The 19,669-nt window shown below is 53.8% G+C and overlaps 2 protein-coding genes across 8 annotated transcripts; both read left to right on the top strand.

Moving 5' to 3' along the window:
- LOC142361213 (uncharacterized) lies at positions 1-10,665 on the top strand. 7 transcript variants are annotated; one of them, XM_075420028.1, is made up of 5 exons: positions 1-73; positions 522-648; positions 1,296-1,403; positions 1,659-3,245; positions 10,299-10,665. In XM_075420028.1, exons 2-5 carry the CDS (start codon positions 522-524, stop codon positions 10,520-10,522), a joined length of 2,046 nt encoding a protein of 681 aa, XP_075276143.1. In that variant the 5' UTR covers positions 1-73; the 3' UTR covers positions 10,523-10,665. The 7 variants fall into 7 exon arrangements, 4 of the variants coding, with proteins under 4 accessions (XP_075276143.1, XP_075276142.1, XP_075276140.1 ...); XM_075420027.1 differs by lacking the exon at positions 1-73 and having other exon boundaries at positions 361-648; XR_012763833.1 differs by lacking the exons at positions 1-73; positions 522-648 and adding an exon at positions 4,966-5,155 and having other exon boundaries at positions 688-1,403; positions 10,299-10,373.
- Positions 10,666-15,295: 4,630 nt separating this feature from the next.
- LOC104326433 (uncharacterized) lies at positions 15,296-19,362 on the top strand. Its single transcript, XM_075420012.1, has 3 exons — positions 15,296-15,584; positions 16,232-16,339; positions 16,595-19,362. Exons 1-3 carry the CDS (start codon positions 15,344-15,346, stop codon positions 19,276-19,278), a joined length of 3,033 nt encoding a protein of 1,010 aa, XP_075276127.1. The 5' UTR covers positions 15,296-15,343; the 3' UTR covers positions 19,279-19,362.
- Positions 19,363-19,669: the final 307 nt, after the last annotated feature.

Below are 19,669 nucleotides of genomic sequence, written 5' to 3'. Positions count from 1 at the left end.
GCCGTGCCCGCGGTCGGTGCTGGTGGCAGCAGGTTTGAAGGCCTTGGGGGCAAGGGAAGGCAGCTGCTGGCAGGTGAGTGAGCTTCTGGCCCGCTGTGCTCACGGCAATCCTGTGCTTGGCAGGGACCGTCTGTCCGTGCTGCGCCGGGGCGGCTGGTGACGGGAGAGGCCCCTCCTGCGGCCTCCGGAGCATCCCAGCTGCGTCTTGCCGATCGCTCTTTGTGTGTGCCTCCGTCTCCCCGCCGAGAGCCAGCGGCACGGGAGGGCTCCGGGCTGCTGCGGCAAGGTGGGGGTCAGGCGCAGCCCCGGTGACCCTGCTGTGTGGGCTGGCTGTGCACCCACCGCCCCTCTGCCCTGGCCCTTCCCTTGCACGGGGTGCTCCGAGCTCTCCCAGTGCTGCCCTTGGGATGCCGGAGCCCCCGGTGCTGCCGGGGCCCTGCCCGACAGCGGCAGGATTTGGGCAGAGGTGTTCAGCGAGTGTGAGGCAGAGTGTGCTGAGCCGGTGGTGCTTCTTGCTGCAGATGTCGGTGACGTTTGAGGATGTGGCCATCTACTTCTCCCCCGAGGAGTGGGCAGAGCTGGCGGGCTGGCAGCGGCGACTGTACCGGGAGGTGATGCTGGAGAACTACCAGGCGGTCGTCTCTCTGGGTGAGGACTCTCTCTGGCACTGCCGGGCGTGGGTGGATCCGGAGCTCAGGTCTTTGACTGAGCTGGAGCCCTTGAAAGGGAAAATCCCGCTGCTGCTGTTACTGGCCAAGTCCTGACGTAGCTGTTGTGATGGCAGGTGTTACCGTGCAGAGAGTGGTCATTGGTATGGAGAATAGGATACGACAGAACAGAATAGAATAGAATAATATACAATGGACTGCTTCAGTTGGAAGGAACATACAAGGATCATCTAGTCCAACTCCCTGACCACTTCAGGGCTGGCCAAAAGTTAAAGCGTGTCACTAAGGGCATGGTCCAAGCGCCTCTCAAACACTGTCAGGACTGGGGCATCAGCCAACTCTGCAGGAAGCCTGTTGCAGTGTTTGACCACACTCTCGGTAAAGAAATGCTTCTTCGTGTCCAGCTGAAACCTCCCCTGGCGCAGGTCTGTGCCGTTCCGAGGCGTCCAGTCTGCAGGAGAGTGGCTGAGGTGACAAGGGCAAGGCGAGAGGAGGCTATAGGAGCCGGGAAGTGGGGCAGGAGAGAGGAGCAGAGCAAGGGGAGATGCTGGGGCTGCAGGCAGGGGAGAGCTGGTGCTGCTGTCCCAGCAGTGCAGGAGAGGTTGCTTCTGTCTTTGCTCTGGACAGGCTGGCCCACCCCCAAGCCAGGGATCATCTGCAAGATGGAGCAGGAAGAGATGCAGTGCATGCCAGACCCTCTCAGTGCGCAGCGAATGCACCAGACCCCTTTTGCAGGTGGGTACCGGGGGGGGCATATGGTGGGGTGAGGGGTTCTTGTAGCACTGTCCCCTTGGCACTAGATGCTCCGTGCCCGGGTGCTGCCAGGTGAGGTTCCTTTGCTGTCCCATGGTGCAGGGAGCTGCTGACCATCAGCTGTGTGCTTCAGGCAGGAAGAGTGGGTGGCTGGCTTGGTGCTTGTGCCAGTTCCCATGGTGCAGCGTCCCACGTCCTGCCCTGTCACTGACTGTGACCCCGGCCTCTCTTCTGCAGCAGCTGGTGGCCCTGGAGTGAGGAGGGAGGCTGAGGAAGTCCTTGAGGAGCTGTCAGCACCCAGTGCCCTGGTCCTGGGGATGCCCAAGCCGGGTGGGAGCCAGGAGGTCCTGTTGGGCTGCTCCCTGTTCCATCCCATCCCGGCCCCTGGTCGGATGGAGAAGACCTCTGCCACATGCCCCGAGTGCGGCAAGAGCTTCAAGAGCCAGACTACGCTGACCAAGCACAAGCGGAGGCACACAATCGGGCGGCCCTTCAGCTGCACGGACTGCGGCAAGCGGTTCACCTCCAGGCATAACATGGCCAGGCACCAGCGTGTGCACACCGGTGAGAAGCCCTTCGCCTGCAGCCACTGCCCCAAGGCCTTCAGGGAAAGGAAGGGTCTCATCGTCCACCAGCGCATCCACACAGGGGAGCGTCCTTTTGTTTGTGTGCACTGCCCCAGGGCCTTCAGGGACAGCAGGACCTTCACCATCCACCAGCGCATCCACACAGGGGAGCGTCCTTTCGCCTGTGCGCACTGCCCCAAGGCCTTCAGATTCAAGAATGTCCTCACTGCCCACCAGCGCATCCACACAGGTGAGAAGCCCTACAAGTGTGGTCAGTGTGGCAAGAGGTTCACACAGAAGGACAGCCTGCTCAGACATCAGCTCATCCACACCGGGGAGCGTCTCTTTGCCTGCGCCCACTGCCCCAAGGCCTTCAGATTCAAGAATGTCCTCACTGCCCACCAGCGCATCCACACAAGTGAGAAGCCCTACAAATGTGGTCACTGTGGCAAGAGGTTCGTCGAGAAGCGCAACCTGGTCAGCCACCAGCGCATCCACACCATGGAGCGTTGCTTCACCTGCGCCCACTGCCCCAAGCCCTTCAGAACCAAGAATGTCCTCACTGCCCACCAGCGCATCCACACGGGTGACAAGCCCTACAAATGTGGTCACTGTGGCAAGAGCTTCAGCCAGAAGATCAACCTGCTCAGACATCAGCTGATCCACACCGGGGAGCGTCCCTTTGCCTGCGCCCACTGCCCAAAGGCTTTCAGAGCCAAGAATGAACTCACTGCCCACCAGCGCATCCACACGGGTGAGAAGCCCTACAAGTGTGGTCAGTGTGGCAAGAGCTTCACCCAGAAGAGCCACCTGCTCAGACATCAGCTGATCCACACCGGGGAGCGCCCCTTCACCTGCGCCCACTGCCCCAAGGCTTTCAGAGCCAAGAATGACCTCACTGCTCACCAGCGCATCCACACAGGTGAGAAGCCCTACAAGTGTGGTCAGTGTGGCAAGAGGTTCACCCAGAAGCGAAACCTGGTCAGCCACCAGCGCATCCACACTGGGGAGCAACCCTTCACCTGTGCCCACTGCCCCAAGGCCTTCAGATCCAAGAAGCTCCTCACAGACCACCAGCGCATCCACACAGGTGAGAAGCCCTACAAGTGTGGTCAGTGTGGCAAGAAGTTCACCCAGAAGGGCCACCTGGTCAGGCACCAGAGCATCCACAGTGGGGAGCACCCCTTCACCTGCGCCCACTGCCCCAAGGCCTTCAGATCCAAGAGTGTCCTCAGTGCCCACCAGCGCATCCACACAGGTGAGAAGCCCTACAAGTGTGGTCAGTGTGGCAAGAGCTTCACCTGGAAGTGCCGCCTAGTCAGGCACCAGTGCATCCACTCCTGGTAGCATCCTTTTGCCTGTGCCCACTTCCCCAAGGCCTTCCAGGATGAGGAGACCCTCACCACCAACCAGCTCCTCCACACCGATGAGGAGCCTTGCAAGTGCAGTGAGTGTGGCAAGACCTGCAGTCAGAAGCAGCACCAGAAGAGCCACCAGCGGGTGCATCAGGGCCATTGGTGGTTCCGGAGGGCATCCGTTGGGATGAGGGGTGTCCATCCCTGGTGGGAGGGCAGGTGGAGCCCAAGGCCTTCAAGTGCGGTGGCTGTGAGAAGCAGTTGCGGGATGAGGTTATCGTGCTGGGTCACCAGTAGAGCCCCAGCACACCCAGCCTGTGGCCACCTCTGCACCCAGGTGCCCCCCAAAACAGCCACTGACAGTCCCACATGGCAGTGGGGGCGACTGCAGGGGTGTCTGCATGGGAGTCACCCAGAGTAAGGACTTCAATCTCCACCAGAGTATCCACCCATGGGCTGGGAGAGAGTGGTGGCCGTGTCCCCTTCAGCACTGCGTCCAGCTCCAGCTGCTGCCTGAGAAGCCTCCTCACTGGCGTGGGTTGGATCGTCCTTTGCTGCTGCCTTGGGATGTCCTGCACAGCCACCATCACACTCGCCAGCTGGAGTAGGGTAGTCACCAGCGCCTCTTCCCCTCTGCTGAGCCCCGTGGTGCCGGCAGCTTCTGCGGGAGAGACGTGGGTGCAGGACTGGCTGCCAGGGCAGGAGAAATACAATAAATGAATCACAATGCAGTCAGAATGGTTTGTGGGACAGAGGGGAAGATGCTGCTTTATTTTGGCTCCCAGATAGTAAATGAAAAGCTTCTTGCTGCTGACAAGAAGCAGTGAGCTCCATGGCAGCACAGCGTGTGTTACTGCTCTCTGGTGGCAGCACCTCAGGGCTGACGTCCCCTTGCTCGTGAGCAGAGAAGCCCTTTGCTGGCCCCTTCTTGTTGGAACACAGCGAGAGGCTGGGATCTGCCAGGGGGCTGCAGTGGGCAGCTGGGGCTGAAGCAGGGTCCCGAGGGAGCTGTGAGGATGTGGGTGAGGGCTCATCTCCACGAGAGGAAGCAACTGTGCTGGGGCCTCACGACCTCGCTGGGAACCGCCTGCTTTTCCCATCAGCTTTTAATTTTATTTTTCAGTCAGACAGGAGCACAAATTCACTTCTGCCCAAAGTTTCCCTCTATTCGCGCAAACGGCTGGAGGTGAAGTTGGAGGCCACGTCCCTCAAAGCCTGGGTCCTAGGTTTGGCTTCAGGCGTGCAAAGGCACCTTGGCTTTTCAGGGGTGCCCAGGGCATGGGCGGAGTAGCTGCTGAGCTATGGGGGGCTGTGGGTGCTGGGGTTGCAGGGCGTGGGGCAGCGGTGCAGATCACCCAGCGCCGGCTGCGTGGGGGAGCAGTGGGTGCAGTGGGAAGGCCGGGGTGCCCCAGGACTGTCTGCATTTCTTCAGGGGACCCGGCCTGTTGGGGCCAATCTCTACCCCCTACGCAGTGATAGAGGGGATTGTAAGAAATGTGAAACTATAACAAAAAGCCTTAATATTTTCTAGTTTTTGTAGTCTTTAGTACTGTAATTTGTATTTCTGCATGCATAGTGTTCTAACAATGTAACTGTTACACTAATCCCTGTTTTCTCATTAAGGAATGTAGTGGAAGGACATGGGCACAAGCTATCACTTAGTCATTAGACAAAATAATTCGAACAGCTCTGTTCGGCTGCGGGACCCGGTAAGAACAGGACCCCCTTGGGCCCTCGGGAGCCTTTTCCCGAAGGGGCTCCTCGCCTTATCTGGATCACCACGGGAACAGACAAGGACCATCCGTGAGTAAAGGTATTCTTTTACTACTTTTTACTAAGCAACGGGGTTCGAGTCCCCTAAGTTGTAATTTAATTACGCAGGGAGAGTATACCGGGCTGCTAGCACCTTAGAGGTATATAGGGGTTCAAGTCCCCACTGGAGGGGTTTGAGTCCCCACTGGAGGGGTTTGAGTCCCCACTGGACACAGTCTTTACTGATATATGGATCATTATTCTGGAAATTGACTACGATTCTGGCAAACAGTTCGGATTGCGGTAACTCCGGGTTAAAGTTGTGTGACTGTGTGTGAGGCCTCTGTGTGAATGAGACATATAAACAAGGGTGAGTGTGGAGTTTTGACCTGCGGTTGTGTTCTACCGCGAGGGAAGCAGCCGGTAAAGAACGAAAACAGTGAATGTTTATTTTAAAGTAATTATCCCATTGTTGTTATTGACGGAATACTACTAGTGATAATTATAATAGTTGTTTTTGTTATAAGTGTTATAACGTTCTGGTGTAAAATCGCGGTTCAGTAACTATTTCTCTTAGCTTAAAGTACAGAATTTTGGTTAAGTAATTAGAGCTATCGGCGTTAGAAGGATTTGTTTAGGTTTGTTTGTTAGGGTTTGCTGTACATTGATTGGGGAACAAAGAGGTGGATATGCTGCATAATGGGAACTTCACAGAGCAAAGAGATTCTGAAGAAGAGCCCCTTGGGCTGTATTTTGCAACATTGGAAGGAGATAGGGGGACCCCCGGGAGGTAGTGTGAATAAAAGGATGTTAGTTAAGTATTGTAATCAATGGTGGTCATTATACAAGTTAGATGATGAGGCAAAGTGGCCTGAGAATGGGACCCTGGATTATAATACTTTGCTACAGCTAATGTTGTTCTTGAGAAGAGAAGGAAAATGGGATGAGGTCTCATATGCCGATACGTTTTTCACTTTGTGAAATCACCCCGAGTGGCAAAAAGAAAGTGGTATAAATCTAGCCCCGCAGGATCTGCTTGTGTTGTCATTAGAAAGGGATAGAAAGAAAGAGCCGGGAAAACTTAAGCGGTGTTGTTCTGCGTGCAGCATAGGGCAAAGGTGTCTAAAACCAAAAGGGAATCGGAAGAAATTAGAGGAGCGTATGGAGGATTTTGTGTCACCGCCCCCCTCCCTGATGCTGGGTCGGCTGCGGGAACCCCCGCCCGCGCAGACGGGGACGAGGCCTCTGATGAGGGCGGAACGCCATCTAGCGGGTCAAGTCCCATCACTGCTCGGACTCGTAGTAGGGTGGGACCCATCATCCAAGCCCCTTTAAGACAGGCGATGGGGCCGGGGGGGGCCAACCCTGATAAGAACACCCTTCCAAATGGAAGATACAGACAAATGGAGAGAAACTGTAAGGGAATACAGGGAAGATCCTAGCGGGGTAGCCAAGAAATTTGAATGGATAGTTAAGAATTTGGATCCGGATTGGAAAGATGTGGATTTGATGTTAGAAGCAATGACAGAGACTGAGAAAGGAATTGTGTTAAAAACAGCAAGGGATCATGTGAGGGCACAAATTAGTGCAGGTACTTTACAAGGGACTGAGGAACAACATGTTCCACTCAGAGACCCGGGGTGGGGCCCTAATGATCAAACCCAGTATCGACTGTTACAGCAATACCGTATTTGGGTTCAGTATGGGCTGGAACACGGGATCCCAAAAGCAGTAAACTGGTCAGCCTTGTATGAAGTAAAACAAGGTCCGACAGAAACTCCAACAGAATTCTTGGATAGATTACGAACAGCAGTGCGGAAATACACTACCATAGATCCAGCATCAGATGCAGCTAGACAGCAGCTGGTATCTCTGTTTATAGGACAGACTGATAATGATATTAGAAAGAAGCTGCAGAAACTTAAAGAACCAGATGTAAGGAATTTAGAGAAACTAGTGGAAGAGGCGTGGCGAGTGTATCGTAACAGGGATGAGAACAATAAGAGGAATTACGATCAAAGGAGACTAAAAAGCAATCAGTGCACTGGTTGTAAGGGATTCGGACATTGGCAGAGGGAATGTCCACAGAAGAAAAAGGCACCCTGCCCCAGAATAGTTGCTGACCTACAGGATACTGAATGACGGGGACCTGGGGAATCCACCCTAGCGGATCCACTGGCTAACATAAAGCTAGGGAAACAGAATGTGGAATTTTTGGTAGACACTGGTGCGTCGTTTTCTGCTTTAAATCAACAACTGATGCCTTTGGATAAGGATTTTATAACCGTTGTGGGCACTACAGGCCAATCAGAAAAGGCCTATTTTCTAAAACCATTAAAGTACAAATTAGGTAAACACATTGGAATACACAGATTTTTGTACCTGCCTGGGGCCCCTAAGTCCCTTCTAGGACGAGACCTATTGGAACAACTGAATGCCACAATAATTTTCAGAAAGGGACAAATAGAATTTAAAATTGAGAATACTAAATTAACTGAAATTCTGAGCCTGGCATTGATTCAAATTATAGAAAAAGGAGAAATACCTCAGGATATACTGGACCAAGTGTATCCAGGTGTATGGGCTTCGGGAACTCCAGGCAGAGCCAAAAATGCAGACCCAAATAGAGATAAAATTGAAGCCTGGAGCTCGACCAGTTAAGATCAAACAATACCCCCTTAAGCTAGAGGACCGAAGAGGTATTAAGAAAATAATTAATAGTTTTATAAATTTTGGATTGTTAATAGAATGTGAATCTGAATACAACACCCCCATTTTGCCAGTGAAAAAGTCGGATGGGAAAAGTTACAGGTTAGTACAAGATTTGAGGGCAATTAATAAAATCGTGGAAGATCTCTACCCAGTAGTAGCTAATCCCTATACCTTGTTGAATAAACTGGAAGATAGCCAGGGCTGGTTTACCGTACTGGATTTAAAAGATGCCTTTTTCTGTTTACCTCTGGCCTCAAACAGTCAGAACCTATTCGCTTTTGAATGGGAAAATCCAGATTCTGGACGAAAAACACAGTTGAACTGGACAGTGTTACCCCAAGGTTTCAAAAATAGCCCTACCATCTTTGGAAATCAGCTAGCTCGGGATCTCGAAAAATGAAATCCTCCGACACAAAAGGGGACTTTGTTACAATATGTCGATGATCCCCTCATCGCTGTAGAAACAGAGGGGGATTACAAAAAATGGACAGTGAGTCTTCTTAATTTTCTGGGACTTAATTGTTATCGAGTTTCTCAACAGAAAGCTCAGATAATTCAACAACAAGTGACTTACCTCGGACTCAAAATCTCAAGAGGACAACGAGAACTGGGAAGAGAGAGGAAAGAAGCAATCTGCCGGACTCCAGAACCACAAACGGTAAAAGAACTAAGAACCTTTTTAGGAATGACAGGATGGTGCAGACTATGGATATATAATTATGGACTAATGGTAAAGCCCTTGTATGAACTGTTGAAAAATAATGCCAGATACCTGATTTGGACCGGAGATGCAAAAAGGGCTTTTGAACAGTTAAAAAAGGAACTTATGAGAGCCCTGGCTCTTGGACTTCCAAATGTTGTAAAACTCTTTTGGCTATTTTCTCACGAGAGACAAGGCATTGCCCTGGGAGTGCTCGCTCAACAGCTGGGGCCGTACAAGAGAGCAGTGGCATATTTCTCCAAGCAATTGGATGAGGTAAGCAAAGGATGGCCTGGGTGTCTGCGAGCTGTTGCAGCAGTTGTCCTTAACATTCAAGAAGCTCGTAAGTTCACTATGGGCCAGAAAATGACAGTCATAGTCTCACATACAGTTTCTGCAATATTGGAACAAAAGGGGGGCCATTGGCTCTCACCATCCCGATTCCTAAAGTACCAGGCTATTTTGGTGGAACAAGATGATGTTAATATTGTGACAGCCAACATTGTAAATCCAGCATCTTTTCTTAGTAAAGATTCCGCCACTATGGAACCTCTAACGCACGACTGCTTGGAGACTATTGAAACAGTCTATTCCAGCAGACCTGATTTAAAGGACGAACCGCTGGAAAGCACAGAGGACTCCTGGTTCACCAATGGAAGCAGCTTCATAAAAGATGGAGCTCGTAAAGCAGGGTATGCAGTAACTACCGCACACAAGGTAATCGAGGCAGAACCTTTACCTGCAGGTACGTCTGCTCAAAAGGCAGAGATAATCGCTTTAACCAGAGCCTTAGAACTGGCGAAAGGAAAGAAAATAAATATTTGGACAGACTCCAAATACGCCTTCGGGGTCATCCATGCTCATGGAGCATTGTGGAAAGAACGAGGACTGCTCACAGCTCAAGGTAAACAGATCAAACATGCAAAAGAAATCTTACAGCTTTTGGAAGCTATAAATCTACCAGAACAAGTGGCAATAATGCATTGCAGAGGGCATCAAAAAGGTAACACTGAACAGGAACTGGGAAATAAACTAGCAGATCAAGAGGCTAAAAGGGTAGCAGATCAAGAGGCTAAAAGGGCAGCAGAAAGAAATTCTGTAAAAACCTTGGCACTGGTACCAGGCGGTAAACTCGTAGATACAGAAATGGAATTTAAATATTCAAAAGAAGATATGAAATTAGTAAAAGATTTGGGAGCAAGTGAACAAGGTAAGATGTATTTAACACCAGATAATCGTATAGTTATACCTTCAAATCTAGTATGGGAAGCAGTCAGAAGAGAACACAACAAAACTCGCTGGGGAGCAGATGCACTATATAAAGAACCTGTTTTTCCTAGCTCTTGTGATAGTAGGTGTATGTGTTTTGGCTTGCATAATGATTCAATGCTGCAAGTGCTGTAATCGATTATGTTGGGAATGTAAGAATGGACTGATCTGATGATTACTAAGACTTTTTGATCTAAAAGAAACAAAAGTCTTAAAAGAAAAGGGGGGAATGATAGAGGGGATTGTAAGAAATGTGAAACTATAACAAAAAGCCTTAATATTTTCTAGTTTTTAGTAGTCTTTAGTACTGTAACTTGTATTTCTGCATGCATGGTGATCTAACAATATAACTGTTACACTAATCCCTGCTTTCTCATTAAGAAATGTAGTAGAAGGACATGGGCACAAGCTATCACTTAGTTGTTAGACAAAATAATTAAGTGAAACAATAGCGGTCTTGGTTTTCAGCAAATAATTGGGATAATTGTGGGATAAAAGAGACTCCTAAATAATTCCACTCCAGATAGCTCGGCCTTGGGAGGGCAAATGCGCCACGCTACAGAGATAAGGACGCACCAAGAGAGCAACAAGACCGGAGCAAAACAACCTGAAGGACATGATATACGTGATCCTGGAACTGAGTTTGCGCAGAAACAAATGTCAATCAGTGAACAGCATGATAAAGAGGATGGGCCTTCATCTTGGGACCTCCAAAGACCACCAAAAGATGCTAACAGACATGCGTGAAAGATATTTACATATGCTAATTAGTTCCTAGAAATATAATGAATATTTACATGTGTGATTGTATTTAACCTGAAGCAACAGGGTGTCTGGCGCGCACGTTTGGAGGAGAAATCACCCGTGTGCCCGGCGCCGCAATAAAGAATACGTGCTTAACAGTATACATTGTACTGTTAGGTTTTTCCTATCAGACCTTCGAATCAACCCCCTACGCGGGCACGGCGGGTCCCGTCTGTTCCCCGTCCGCAGCCTGGTAGCCCCTCGGCAGCTATCCGGGCTGCTGCAGCACTGGGCTAATGCAGCCAGGAAAGGGGTTGGTGTGGTGGGGACCAGCCAGTGCCCCCCGCATGCTTTTCACCACCCACCTTTCCACACCCCGCTCCCAGGGGCTCGGCAAAAGCCAGCAGCACCATATCCCCACTGCTCCCGCCCCGATCCCTGAATCCACCCTCCGGAGCTGCCGCCGTCACCTCCGAGCCCACCTCGGCCCACTCCAAAGAGGCTGCCTCGGGGAGAGCCATTCCTTCCTTCTTCCCAGGGGAAAACCAGCTGGCGCGTTTTTGCTTGCACTTGCTGAGCTTTGGCTTCAGCCCGGGCAGCACCAAAGAACCACACGGCCGCTCGCCCGCTGCTCCCGCGCTGGGGTGGGGAGGGCAATGGGAAGGAAGAGGCGAGACTCGGGGGTGGGGATGGAGACAGCTCGACGGAACAGCAAAGGGAGGGAGCGGTAACAACAGTAATACTGATAAAAGGAACACACAAAGCCAGGAACACACAATGCTGTTTTCTCCCCGCCCGATGCCCAGCTCCCTCCGGAGCAGCCTTTCCTCTACCCCACCAGCTCCGCCAGCTCAGTCGTGGGCAAGACGTCACATGGTACCGAATACCAAATTTGTTTGGGTGCTGTGGGTCAGCCCTCCTGGCTGTGTCCCCTCCCATGCTCAGATCTACAGGGATTAATGGTTTTAAACTAAAGGAGGGTAGATTTAGACTGGATATGAGAAGGAATTTTTTTACATTGAGGGTGGTGAAACACTAGCCCAGGTTGCCCAGAGAGGTAGTGGAGGCCCCAACCCTGGAAACACTCCAGGCCAGGTTGGACGGGGCTCTGAGCAACCTGATCCAGTTGAAGATGTCCCTGCTCACTGCAGCGGGTTCTGCCACATGGCTTCCAAAGGTTCCTTCTGAAGGAAGGGGTTAAAAGGGATTTTGGTAGAACTACAATTATCTAATAGTTGAGGTGCATTTAAAGAGAACTGATAGTGCCTATCTATTGTCTAAATTAACTGAAGCAGAGTCTTGCATCTCCATACAAAGGGGTCAGTTCCTGATAGGGGCTGGGAGTCGCCTAGAACCGGTTAAGACTGACCCTGCTGTATGGATGGGAGCCAGAAGAGAACTGAGTTTGCGCAGAAACAAAGGTCAATCAGCTAACACCGTGATGAAGTGGATGGGCCTTCATCTTAGGACCCCCAACGACCACTACCAGGAGGCACTGCGCAAGTGCAGCTGGGAGAAGTCTATGGAAATTACTTCTTGGAACTGATTTTGATATGAAATGGGGATAGATGCATATGTGTAGGGGTATTGGGAAATCTAATGTATATGTAATATTCGATTGTATAAATTGAAGAGACAAGTTGCTGCTCGGCGCGCACGACTTTGGTGGGACTACCCCCCGTGCTGCCTGGCGCTGAATCAACATACGTACTTTACAGTCTTACAGATAGTGGAGTCTGCTTTCCGCATGTTACTTCCAACCCAAAGCATTCTATGATTCTATGTTCTTGTACTTTCCAATAAATCACCACCACTTCTCCTGTCTTTGAGAGACAGAGAGAGAGATAGATACCCACCCAGAGATATCATCCCTTAGTCTACGGGCCATCCCTCTAAACTGTCCGTTGAGTCCATTTAGTCCATGACTTTGGGCTCCATCTGCCATAACAGTCCTGCAGGGCAGGAGAGATGGTGGGTGCTGTTGGATGGTCACATGCTGCATCTGGAACTCGTGGCTAGTGTATCTGGTGCGGCCCATGCCCACAGTCTGTGGTTTGAAGATGTTGATGCACTGCTCAGTTTTCTCTTCTCTAAGCAGAACAAACCTCAAAAGCTGAACTAAGCTGAATTAACATCATAGAGTTTAAATGATGGGCTATTCTCACCCAAAATCACATCCCCTTGAAGTACACATTGGACTTCCCCATCCTGCCGCATCACCCACCAAATGCACCCAGGTTCTTGAGCAAAAGCGATCCCACAGCTGGGCTGGCCTTTGCCCGTGGCATGACTAACCAAGCCTGGCTGCCCTAACATATTCTTCAGGTGCACTGCGGGGACTTTATCCCCTGCTACAGGATGTGGAAGTCTGGACTGGGCAGAACTGGCTTTCAGAACGATTTGGATTATTTTCTCCCCTTTCTCAAAAACTGCTGCTGCTGTATTGCCCAACACAAGGATGTTTTCAATGCATGGCAGGTGGCAGGTGTTGCGGAGCTTCACCCTGTTCCAGCAGAGTCTGGATCAGTCCATGGCAAATGATGGGGCTGTGTGTTCACCCCTGGGGCAGTCGGTTCCAGGTGTACTGGACGCCCCTCCAAGTGAAAGCAAGCGCTGGCCTGCACTCTGCAGCCAAAGGGCTTGAGACAAATGCATCAGCGATGTCAGTGGTGGCATACCACTTGGCTGCCTTGGACTCCAGTTGATATCAAAGTTCTCGCATGTCCGTCATGGCAGTACTCAGGGGCAGCGTGACTTCATTCAGGCCACCATAGACCACTGTCAAGTCTCTACTCTCCATTACACTTTTGCCCTGGCCATAAGGGAGTGGTAAAGGATAAGCGAGTCCTGCTGATCACACCTTGACTCTCCAGTTGATGAATCAGCTTCTGGATGGGCATCAGGGAGTCTCGGCTGGTGTGATATTGCCACTGGTGCACTGCTGTCATAGGGGTCGGCACCTGTTGTTCTTCAGCCCTCAGCATCCCCACAACAGAAGGATCCTCGAGAGATCGGACAAGGTGGACAGCTGTTCATTGTCCTCCGTTGTTGGGGTTGTAGTAGCCTGAGAGCATGACTAGGCCGCTTAAGCAAAACAGTTAGCATAACTGAACAGGCCATTGGAAAGGGCAGCTAAGAATAGCAATTGAGAAAGTTCTGATAGTGCACGTGATGTGGGTTAGCAAAAACAAGATGTGTTCAAGGACGTGGAGGCAGTCTGTTGCTATTGGTGTTAGTGCATAGTTACCAATCACAAGAGAATATGGTGTGCGTGAACAGCACGTGATTTATGTCTGTAGCCTATCCGAATAAGCGTGATCGCGTGTACAGATGTGGAAAAATGTATATAACCACGCAAGCAGAGCAATAAAGGGAACTGACTGTGCATTGCATCAATGTGTGAGAGTCATTCCTGTCCCTACACGCATGCTGAAACTCGGCACTCCGTCTTCAAGGCAGCTATACCAAAAGCCCACCGGTGCCCTTCAGGGTCCTTGAAATGCCCTCTCCTGAGGCAGTCTGTGCCAAAGATGCACGGAGCCTTGGGGCCAGTCACACCATGGTGCTTTTGCCACTCGTTCCCAGTTAGGCTCACTTCAGCCTCCAACACAGTCAGCTGTTGGGATCCCCCTGTCACTCCAGAAATACCGATGGGTTCTGACCTTTTGTAATCTGATGGCATTAGGGTACACTACAAGCTTATACTCCTGTGGAGCTGACATGCCAGGCCATCAAATCCATACAGACCAGTAAACCCGGTTGTTCTTCTCCTCCACCTGGCTGGAGGCAGGGCCCCTCTACTCCTTGCCATAGCAGTTGTTGTCCAGGAATGAGTACATGTGGCACGTGTGGGTTACGCGACCCTTGGTACTCACATCTTGTAAAAACCAGTCAGCAGCTCCTTGCCTAGGGTCAGCAGTAAACTCCACCCTTCTACTTTGTCTGGGGAGCTGCCCACTGTAAACTGGAGCAGCAACGTGCAAGCAAAAACGCGCCAGCTGGTTTTCCCCTGAGAAGAAGGAAAGAATGGCTCCCCCCGAGGCAGCCTCTTTGGAATGGGCCGAGGTGGGCTCGGAGGTGACGGCGGCAGCTCCGGCGGTCGGCTGCGGGGATCGAGGCCGGAGCGGTGGGGACACGGCGCTGCTGACTTCTGCCGAGCCCCTGGGAGCGGGGTGCGGACAGTCGGGCGGTAAAAAGCCCGCACGGCTCCGCAGCCGCCTTCCTCCAGCACGCAAGGTTGGGGGGGGGAACCGCATCCCCGCCGGGGGCCCTGGGCAGCAGCCGCCCCCCAAACCGATCCGAGCCGAGCGGGGCCGGGCGAGGCCGGGCGGGCGGCAGGACTACACCTCCCGTGCTGCACCGGCGGCGGGCGGGCTCCCGGGCTGACGCGGCCACGCTGCTCCCGGGGCCGCCTTTGGCCGTGCCCGCGGTCGGTGCTGGTGGCAGCAGGTTTGAAGGCCTTGGGGGCAAGGGAAGGCAGCTGCTGGCAGGTGAGTGAGCTTCTGGCGCGCTGTGCTCACGGCAATGCTGTGCTTGGCAGGGACCGTCTGTCCGTGCTGCGCCGGGGCGGCTGGTGACGGGGGAGGCCCCTCCTGCGGCCTCCGGAGCATCCCAGCTGCGTCTTGCCGATCGCTCTTTGTGTGTGCCTCCGTCTCCCCGCCGAGAGCCAGCGGCACGGGAGGGCTCCGGGCTGCTGCGGCAAGGTGGGGGTCAGGCGCAGCCCCGGTGACCCTGCTGTGTGGGCTGGCTGTGCACCCACCGCCCCTCTGCCCTGGCCCTTCCCTTGCACGGGGTGCTCCGAGCTCTCCCAGTGCTGCCCTTGGGATGCCGGAGCCCCCGGTGCTGCCGGGGCCCTGCCCGACAGCGGCAGGATTTGGGCAGAGGTGTTCAGCGAGTGTGTGGCAGAGTATGCTGAGCCGGTGGTGCTTCTTGCTGCAGATGTCGCTGACGTTTGAGGACGTGGCCATCTACTTCTCCCCCGAGGAGTGGGCAGAGCTGGCGGACTGGCAGCGGCGACTGTACCGGGAGGTGATGCTGGAGAACTACCAGGCGGTCGCCTCGCTGGGTGAGGACTGTCTCTGGCACTGCCAGGCGTGGGTGGATCCGGAGCTCAGGTCTTTGACTGAGCTGGAGCCCTTGAAAGGGAAAATCCCGCTGCTGCTGTTACTGGCCAAGTCCTGACATAGCTGTTGTGATGCCAGGTGTTACCGTGCAGAGAGTGGTCATTGGTATGGAGAATAGGATACGACAGAACAGAATAGTATAGAATAATATACAATGGACTGCTTCAGTTGGAAGGAACATACAAGGATCATCTGGTCCAACTCCCTGACCACTTCAGGTCTGGCCAAAAGTTAAAGCGTGTCACTAAGGGCATGGTCCAAGTGCCTCTCAAACACTATCAGGACTGGGGCATCAGCCAGCTCTGCAGGAAGCCTGTTGCAGTGTTTGACCACCCTCTCGGTAAGGAAATGCTTCTTGATGTCCAGCTGAAACCTCCCCTGGCACAGGTTTGTGCCGTTCCGAGGCATCCAGTCTGCAGGAGAGTGGCGGAGGTGACAAGGGCGAGGCGAGAGGAGGCTGTAGGCGCCGGGAAGGGGGGCAGGAGAGAGGAGCAGAGCAAGGGGAGATGGTGGGGCTGCGGGCAGGGGGCAGCTGGTGCTGCTGTCCCAGCAGTGCAGGAGAGGTTGCTTCTGTCTTTGCTCTGGACAGGCTGGCCCACCCCCAAGCCAGAGATCATCTGCAAGATGGAGCGGGAAGAGATGCAGTGCATGCCAGACCCTCTCAGTGCGCAGCGAATGCACCAGACCCCTTTTGCAGGTGGGTACCGGGGGGGCACATGTAGTGGGGTGAGGGGTTCTTGCAGTACTGCCCCCTTGGCACTAGATGCTCTGTGCCCATATGCTGGCAGGTGAGGTTCCTCTGCTGTCCCATGGTACAGGGAGCTGCTGACCATCAGCTGTGTGCTTCAGGCAGGAAGGGTGGGGGCTGGCTTGGTGCTTGTGCCAGTTCCCATGGTGAAGCATCCCACGTCCTGTCCTGTCACTGACTGTGACCCCGGCCTCTCTTCTGCAGCAGCTGGTGGCCCTGGAGTGAGGAGGGAGGCTGAGGAAGTCCTTGAGGAGCTGTCGGCACCCAGTGCCCTGGTCCTGGGGATGCCCAAGCCGGGTGGGAGCCAGGAGGTCCTGTTGGGCTGCTCCCTGTTCCATCCCATCCCGGCCCCTGGTTGGATGGAGAAGACCTCTGCCACGTGCCCCGAGTGCGGCAAGAGCTTCAAGAGCCAGACTACGCTGACCAAGCACAAGCGGAGGCACACAATCAGGCAGCCCTTCAGCTGCACGGACTGCGGCAAGCAGTTCACCTCCAGGCATAACATGGCCAGGCACCAGCGTGTGCACACCGGTGAGAAGCCCTTCGCCTGCAGCCACTGCCCCAAGGCCTTCAGGGAAAGGAAGGGTCTCATCGTTCACGAGCGCATCCACACAGGGGAGCGTCCTTTTGCTTGTGCGCACTGCCCCAAGGCCTTCAGGGACAGCAGGACCTTCACCATCCACCAGCGCATCCACACAGGGGAGCGTCCCTTCGCCTGTGCGCACTGCCCCAAGGCCTTCACAACCAAGAAAGTCCTCACAGCCCACCAGCTCATCCACACAGGTGAGAAGCCCTACAAGTGTGGTCAGTGTGGCAAGAGCTTCACCCAGAAGAGTAGCCTGCTCAAACATCAGCTCATCCACACCGGGGAACGTCTCTTTGCCTGCGCCCACTGCCCCAAGGCCTTCAGATTCGAGAATGTCCTCAGTGCCCACCAGCGCATCCACACGGGTGAGAAGCCCTACAAGTGTGGTCAGTGTGGCAAGAGCTTCAGCCGGAAGGGCAGCCTGGTCAGCCACCAGCGCATCCACACTGGGGAGCGCCCCTTCACCTGTGCCCACTGCTCCAAGGCCTTCAGATTCAAGAATGTCCTCAGTGCCCACCAGCGCATCCACACGGGTGAGAAGCCCTACAAGTGTGGTCAGTGTGGCAAGAGCTTCATCGAGAAGCGCAACATGGTCAGCCACCAACGCATCCACACTGGGGAGCACCCCTACACCTGTGCCTACTGCCCGAAGGCCTTCACATCCAAGAATGGCCTCACTGCCCACCAGCTCATCCACACAGGTGAGAAGCCCTACAAGTGTGGTCAGTGTGGCAGGAGCTTCACCCAGAAGGGCGGCTTGCTCAGACATCAGCTCATCCACACTGGGGAGCGCCCCTTTGCCTGCGCCCACTGCCCCAAGGCCTTCACATCCAAGAATGGCCTCACTGTCCATCAGAACATGCACACGGGTGAGAAGCCCTACAACTGTGGTCAGTGTGGCAAGAGCTTCAGCCAGAAGGGCGGCTTGCTCAGACATCAGCTCATCCACACTGGGGAGCACCCCTTTGCCTGCGCCCACTGCCCCAAGGCTTTCAGGGACAGGAAGAGCCGCAGCATACACCAGCGCATCCACACAGGTGAGAATCTTTACACATGTGGTCAGTGTGGACAGAGGTTCACCCGGAAGGGCAGCCTGCTTAGCCACCAGCGCATCCACACTGTGGAGCGCCCCTTTGCCTGTGCCCACTGCCCCAAGGCCTTCAGATCCAATACTATCCTCAATGCCCACCAGTGCATCCACACGGGTGAGAAGCCCTACAAGTGTGGTCAGTGTGGCAAGAGCTTCATGCAGAAGCGCAACCTGGTCAGCCACCAGAGCATCCACACCGGGGAACGCCCCTTTGCCTGCGCCCACTGCCCCAAGGCCTTCAGAACCAAGAATGTCCTCAATGCCCACCAGCGCATCCACACGGGTGAGAAGCCCTACAAGTGTGGTCAGTGTGGCAAGAGGTTCACCCAGAAGGGCAGCCTGGTCAGCCACCAGAGCATACACACCAGGGAGTGTTGCTTCACCTGTGCCCACTGCCCCAAGGCCTTCAGAACCACGTGTGCCCTCACTGACCACCAGCGCATCCACACGGGTGAGAAGCCCTATAAGTGTGGTCAGTGTGTCAAGAGCTTCAGCCAGAAGGGCAGCTTGCTCAGACATCAGCTCATCCACACTGGGGAGCACCCCTTTTCCTGCGCCCACTGCCCGAAGGCCTTCAGATCCAAGACTGTCCTCAGTGCCCACCAGCGCATCCACACAGGTGAGAAGCCCTACAAGTGTGGTCAGTGTGGCAAGAGCTTCAGCCGGAAGGGCAGCCTGGTCAGCCACCAGCGCATCCACACTGGGGAGCACCCTTTCACCTGCGCCCACTGCCCCAAGGCCTTCAGATTCAAGAATGTCCTACGTGCCCACCAGCGCATCCACACGGGTGAGAAGCCCTACAAGTGTGGTCAGTGTGGCAAGAGCTTCACCTGGAAGCGCAACCTGGTCAGCCATCAGCTCTTCCACACTGGGGAGCGCCCCTTCACCTGTGCCCACTGCCCCAAGTCCTTCAGATCCAAGAATTGCCTCACTGCCCATCATAACATCCACACAGGCGAGAAGCCCTACAAGTGTGGTCAGTGTGGCAAGAGCTTCAGCCAGAAGAGCAACCTCCTCAGACATCAGCTCATCCACACTGGGGAGCACCCCTTTGACTGCGCCCACTGCCCCAAAGCTTTCAGAGCCAAGAAGGACCTCGATGCCCACCAGCACATCCACACGGGTGAGAAGCCCTACAAGTGTGGTCAGTGTGGCAAGAGCTTCATGCAGATGCGCAGCCTGGTCAGCCACCAGCGCATCCACTCCTGGTAGCATCCTTTTGCCTGTGCCCACTTCCCCAGGTCCTTCCAGGATGAGACCCTCACTACCAACCAGGTCCTCCACACCGATGAGGAGCCTTGCAAGTGCAGTGAGTGCAGGCAAGACCTGCAGTCAGAAGCAGCACCAGAAGATCAGGAGTATCAGGAGTAGTCAGCATGGATTCACCAAGGGGAAATCATGCCTGACCAATCTGATAGCTTTCTACGATGACATGACTGGCTGGGTAGACGAAGGGAGAGCTGTGGATGTTATCTACCTTGACTTCAGCAAGGCTTTCGACACAGTCTCCCATGATATCCTCCTGGGGAAGCTGAGGAAGTGTGGGCTGGATGAGTGGTCGGTGAAGTGGATAGAGAACTGGCTGAATGGCAGAACTCAGAGG

The sequence above is a fragment of the Opisthocomus hoazin genome, chromosome 4 (genome assembly GCF_030867145.1).
Source record: "Opisthocomus hoazin isolate bOpiHoa1 chromosome 4, bOpiHoa1.hap1, whole genome shotgun sequence".
Taxonomy (NCBI): domain Eukaryota; kingdom Metazoa; phylum Chordata; class Aves; order Opisthocomiformes; family Opisthocomidae; genus Opisthocomus; species Opisthocomus hoazin.
This window is presented reverse-complemented; position numbering and strand designations above follow the sequence as displayed.

What these genes read in the sequence shown, in the direction of transcription:
- LOC142361213 (XM_075420024.1), top strand. Translation starts at nt 959, where the DNA reads ATGGTCCAAGCGCCTCTCAAACACTGTCAGGACTGGGGCATCAGCCAA. An exon ending in GCACCAGACCCCTTTTGCAG is followed by an intron (nt 1,404 to 1,658) that starts GTGGGTACCGGG and finishes TCTCTTCTGCAG; the next exon opens with CAGCTGGTGGCCCTGGAGTG. An exon ending in CCACCAGCGCATCCACACAG is followed by an intron (nt 3,246 to 10,298) that starts GTGAGAAGCCCT and finishes ATTCCACTCCAG; the next exon opens with ATAGCTCGGCCTTGGGAGGG.
- LOC104326433 (XM_075420012.1), top strand. Translation starts at nt 15,344, where the DNA reads ATGCCGGAGCCCCCGGTGCTGCCGGGGCCCTGCCCGACAGCGGCAGGA. An exon ending in CCAGGCGGTCGCCTCGCTGG is followed by an intron (nt 15,585 to 16,231) that starts GTGAGGACTGTC and finishes TGCTCTGGACAG; the next exon opens with GCTGGCCCACCCCCAAGCCA. An exon ending in GCACCAGACCCCTTTTGCAG is followed by an intron (nt 16,340 to 16,594) that starts GTGGGTACCGGG and finishes TCTCTTCTGCAG; the next exon opens with CAGCTGGTGGCCCTGGAGTG.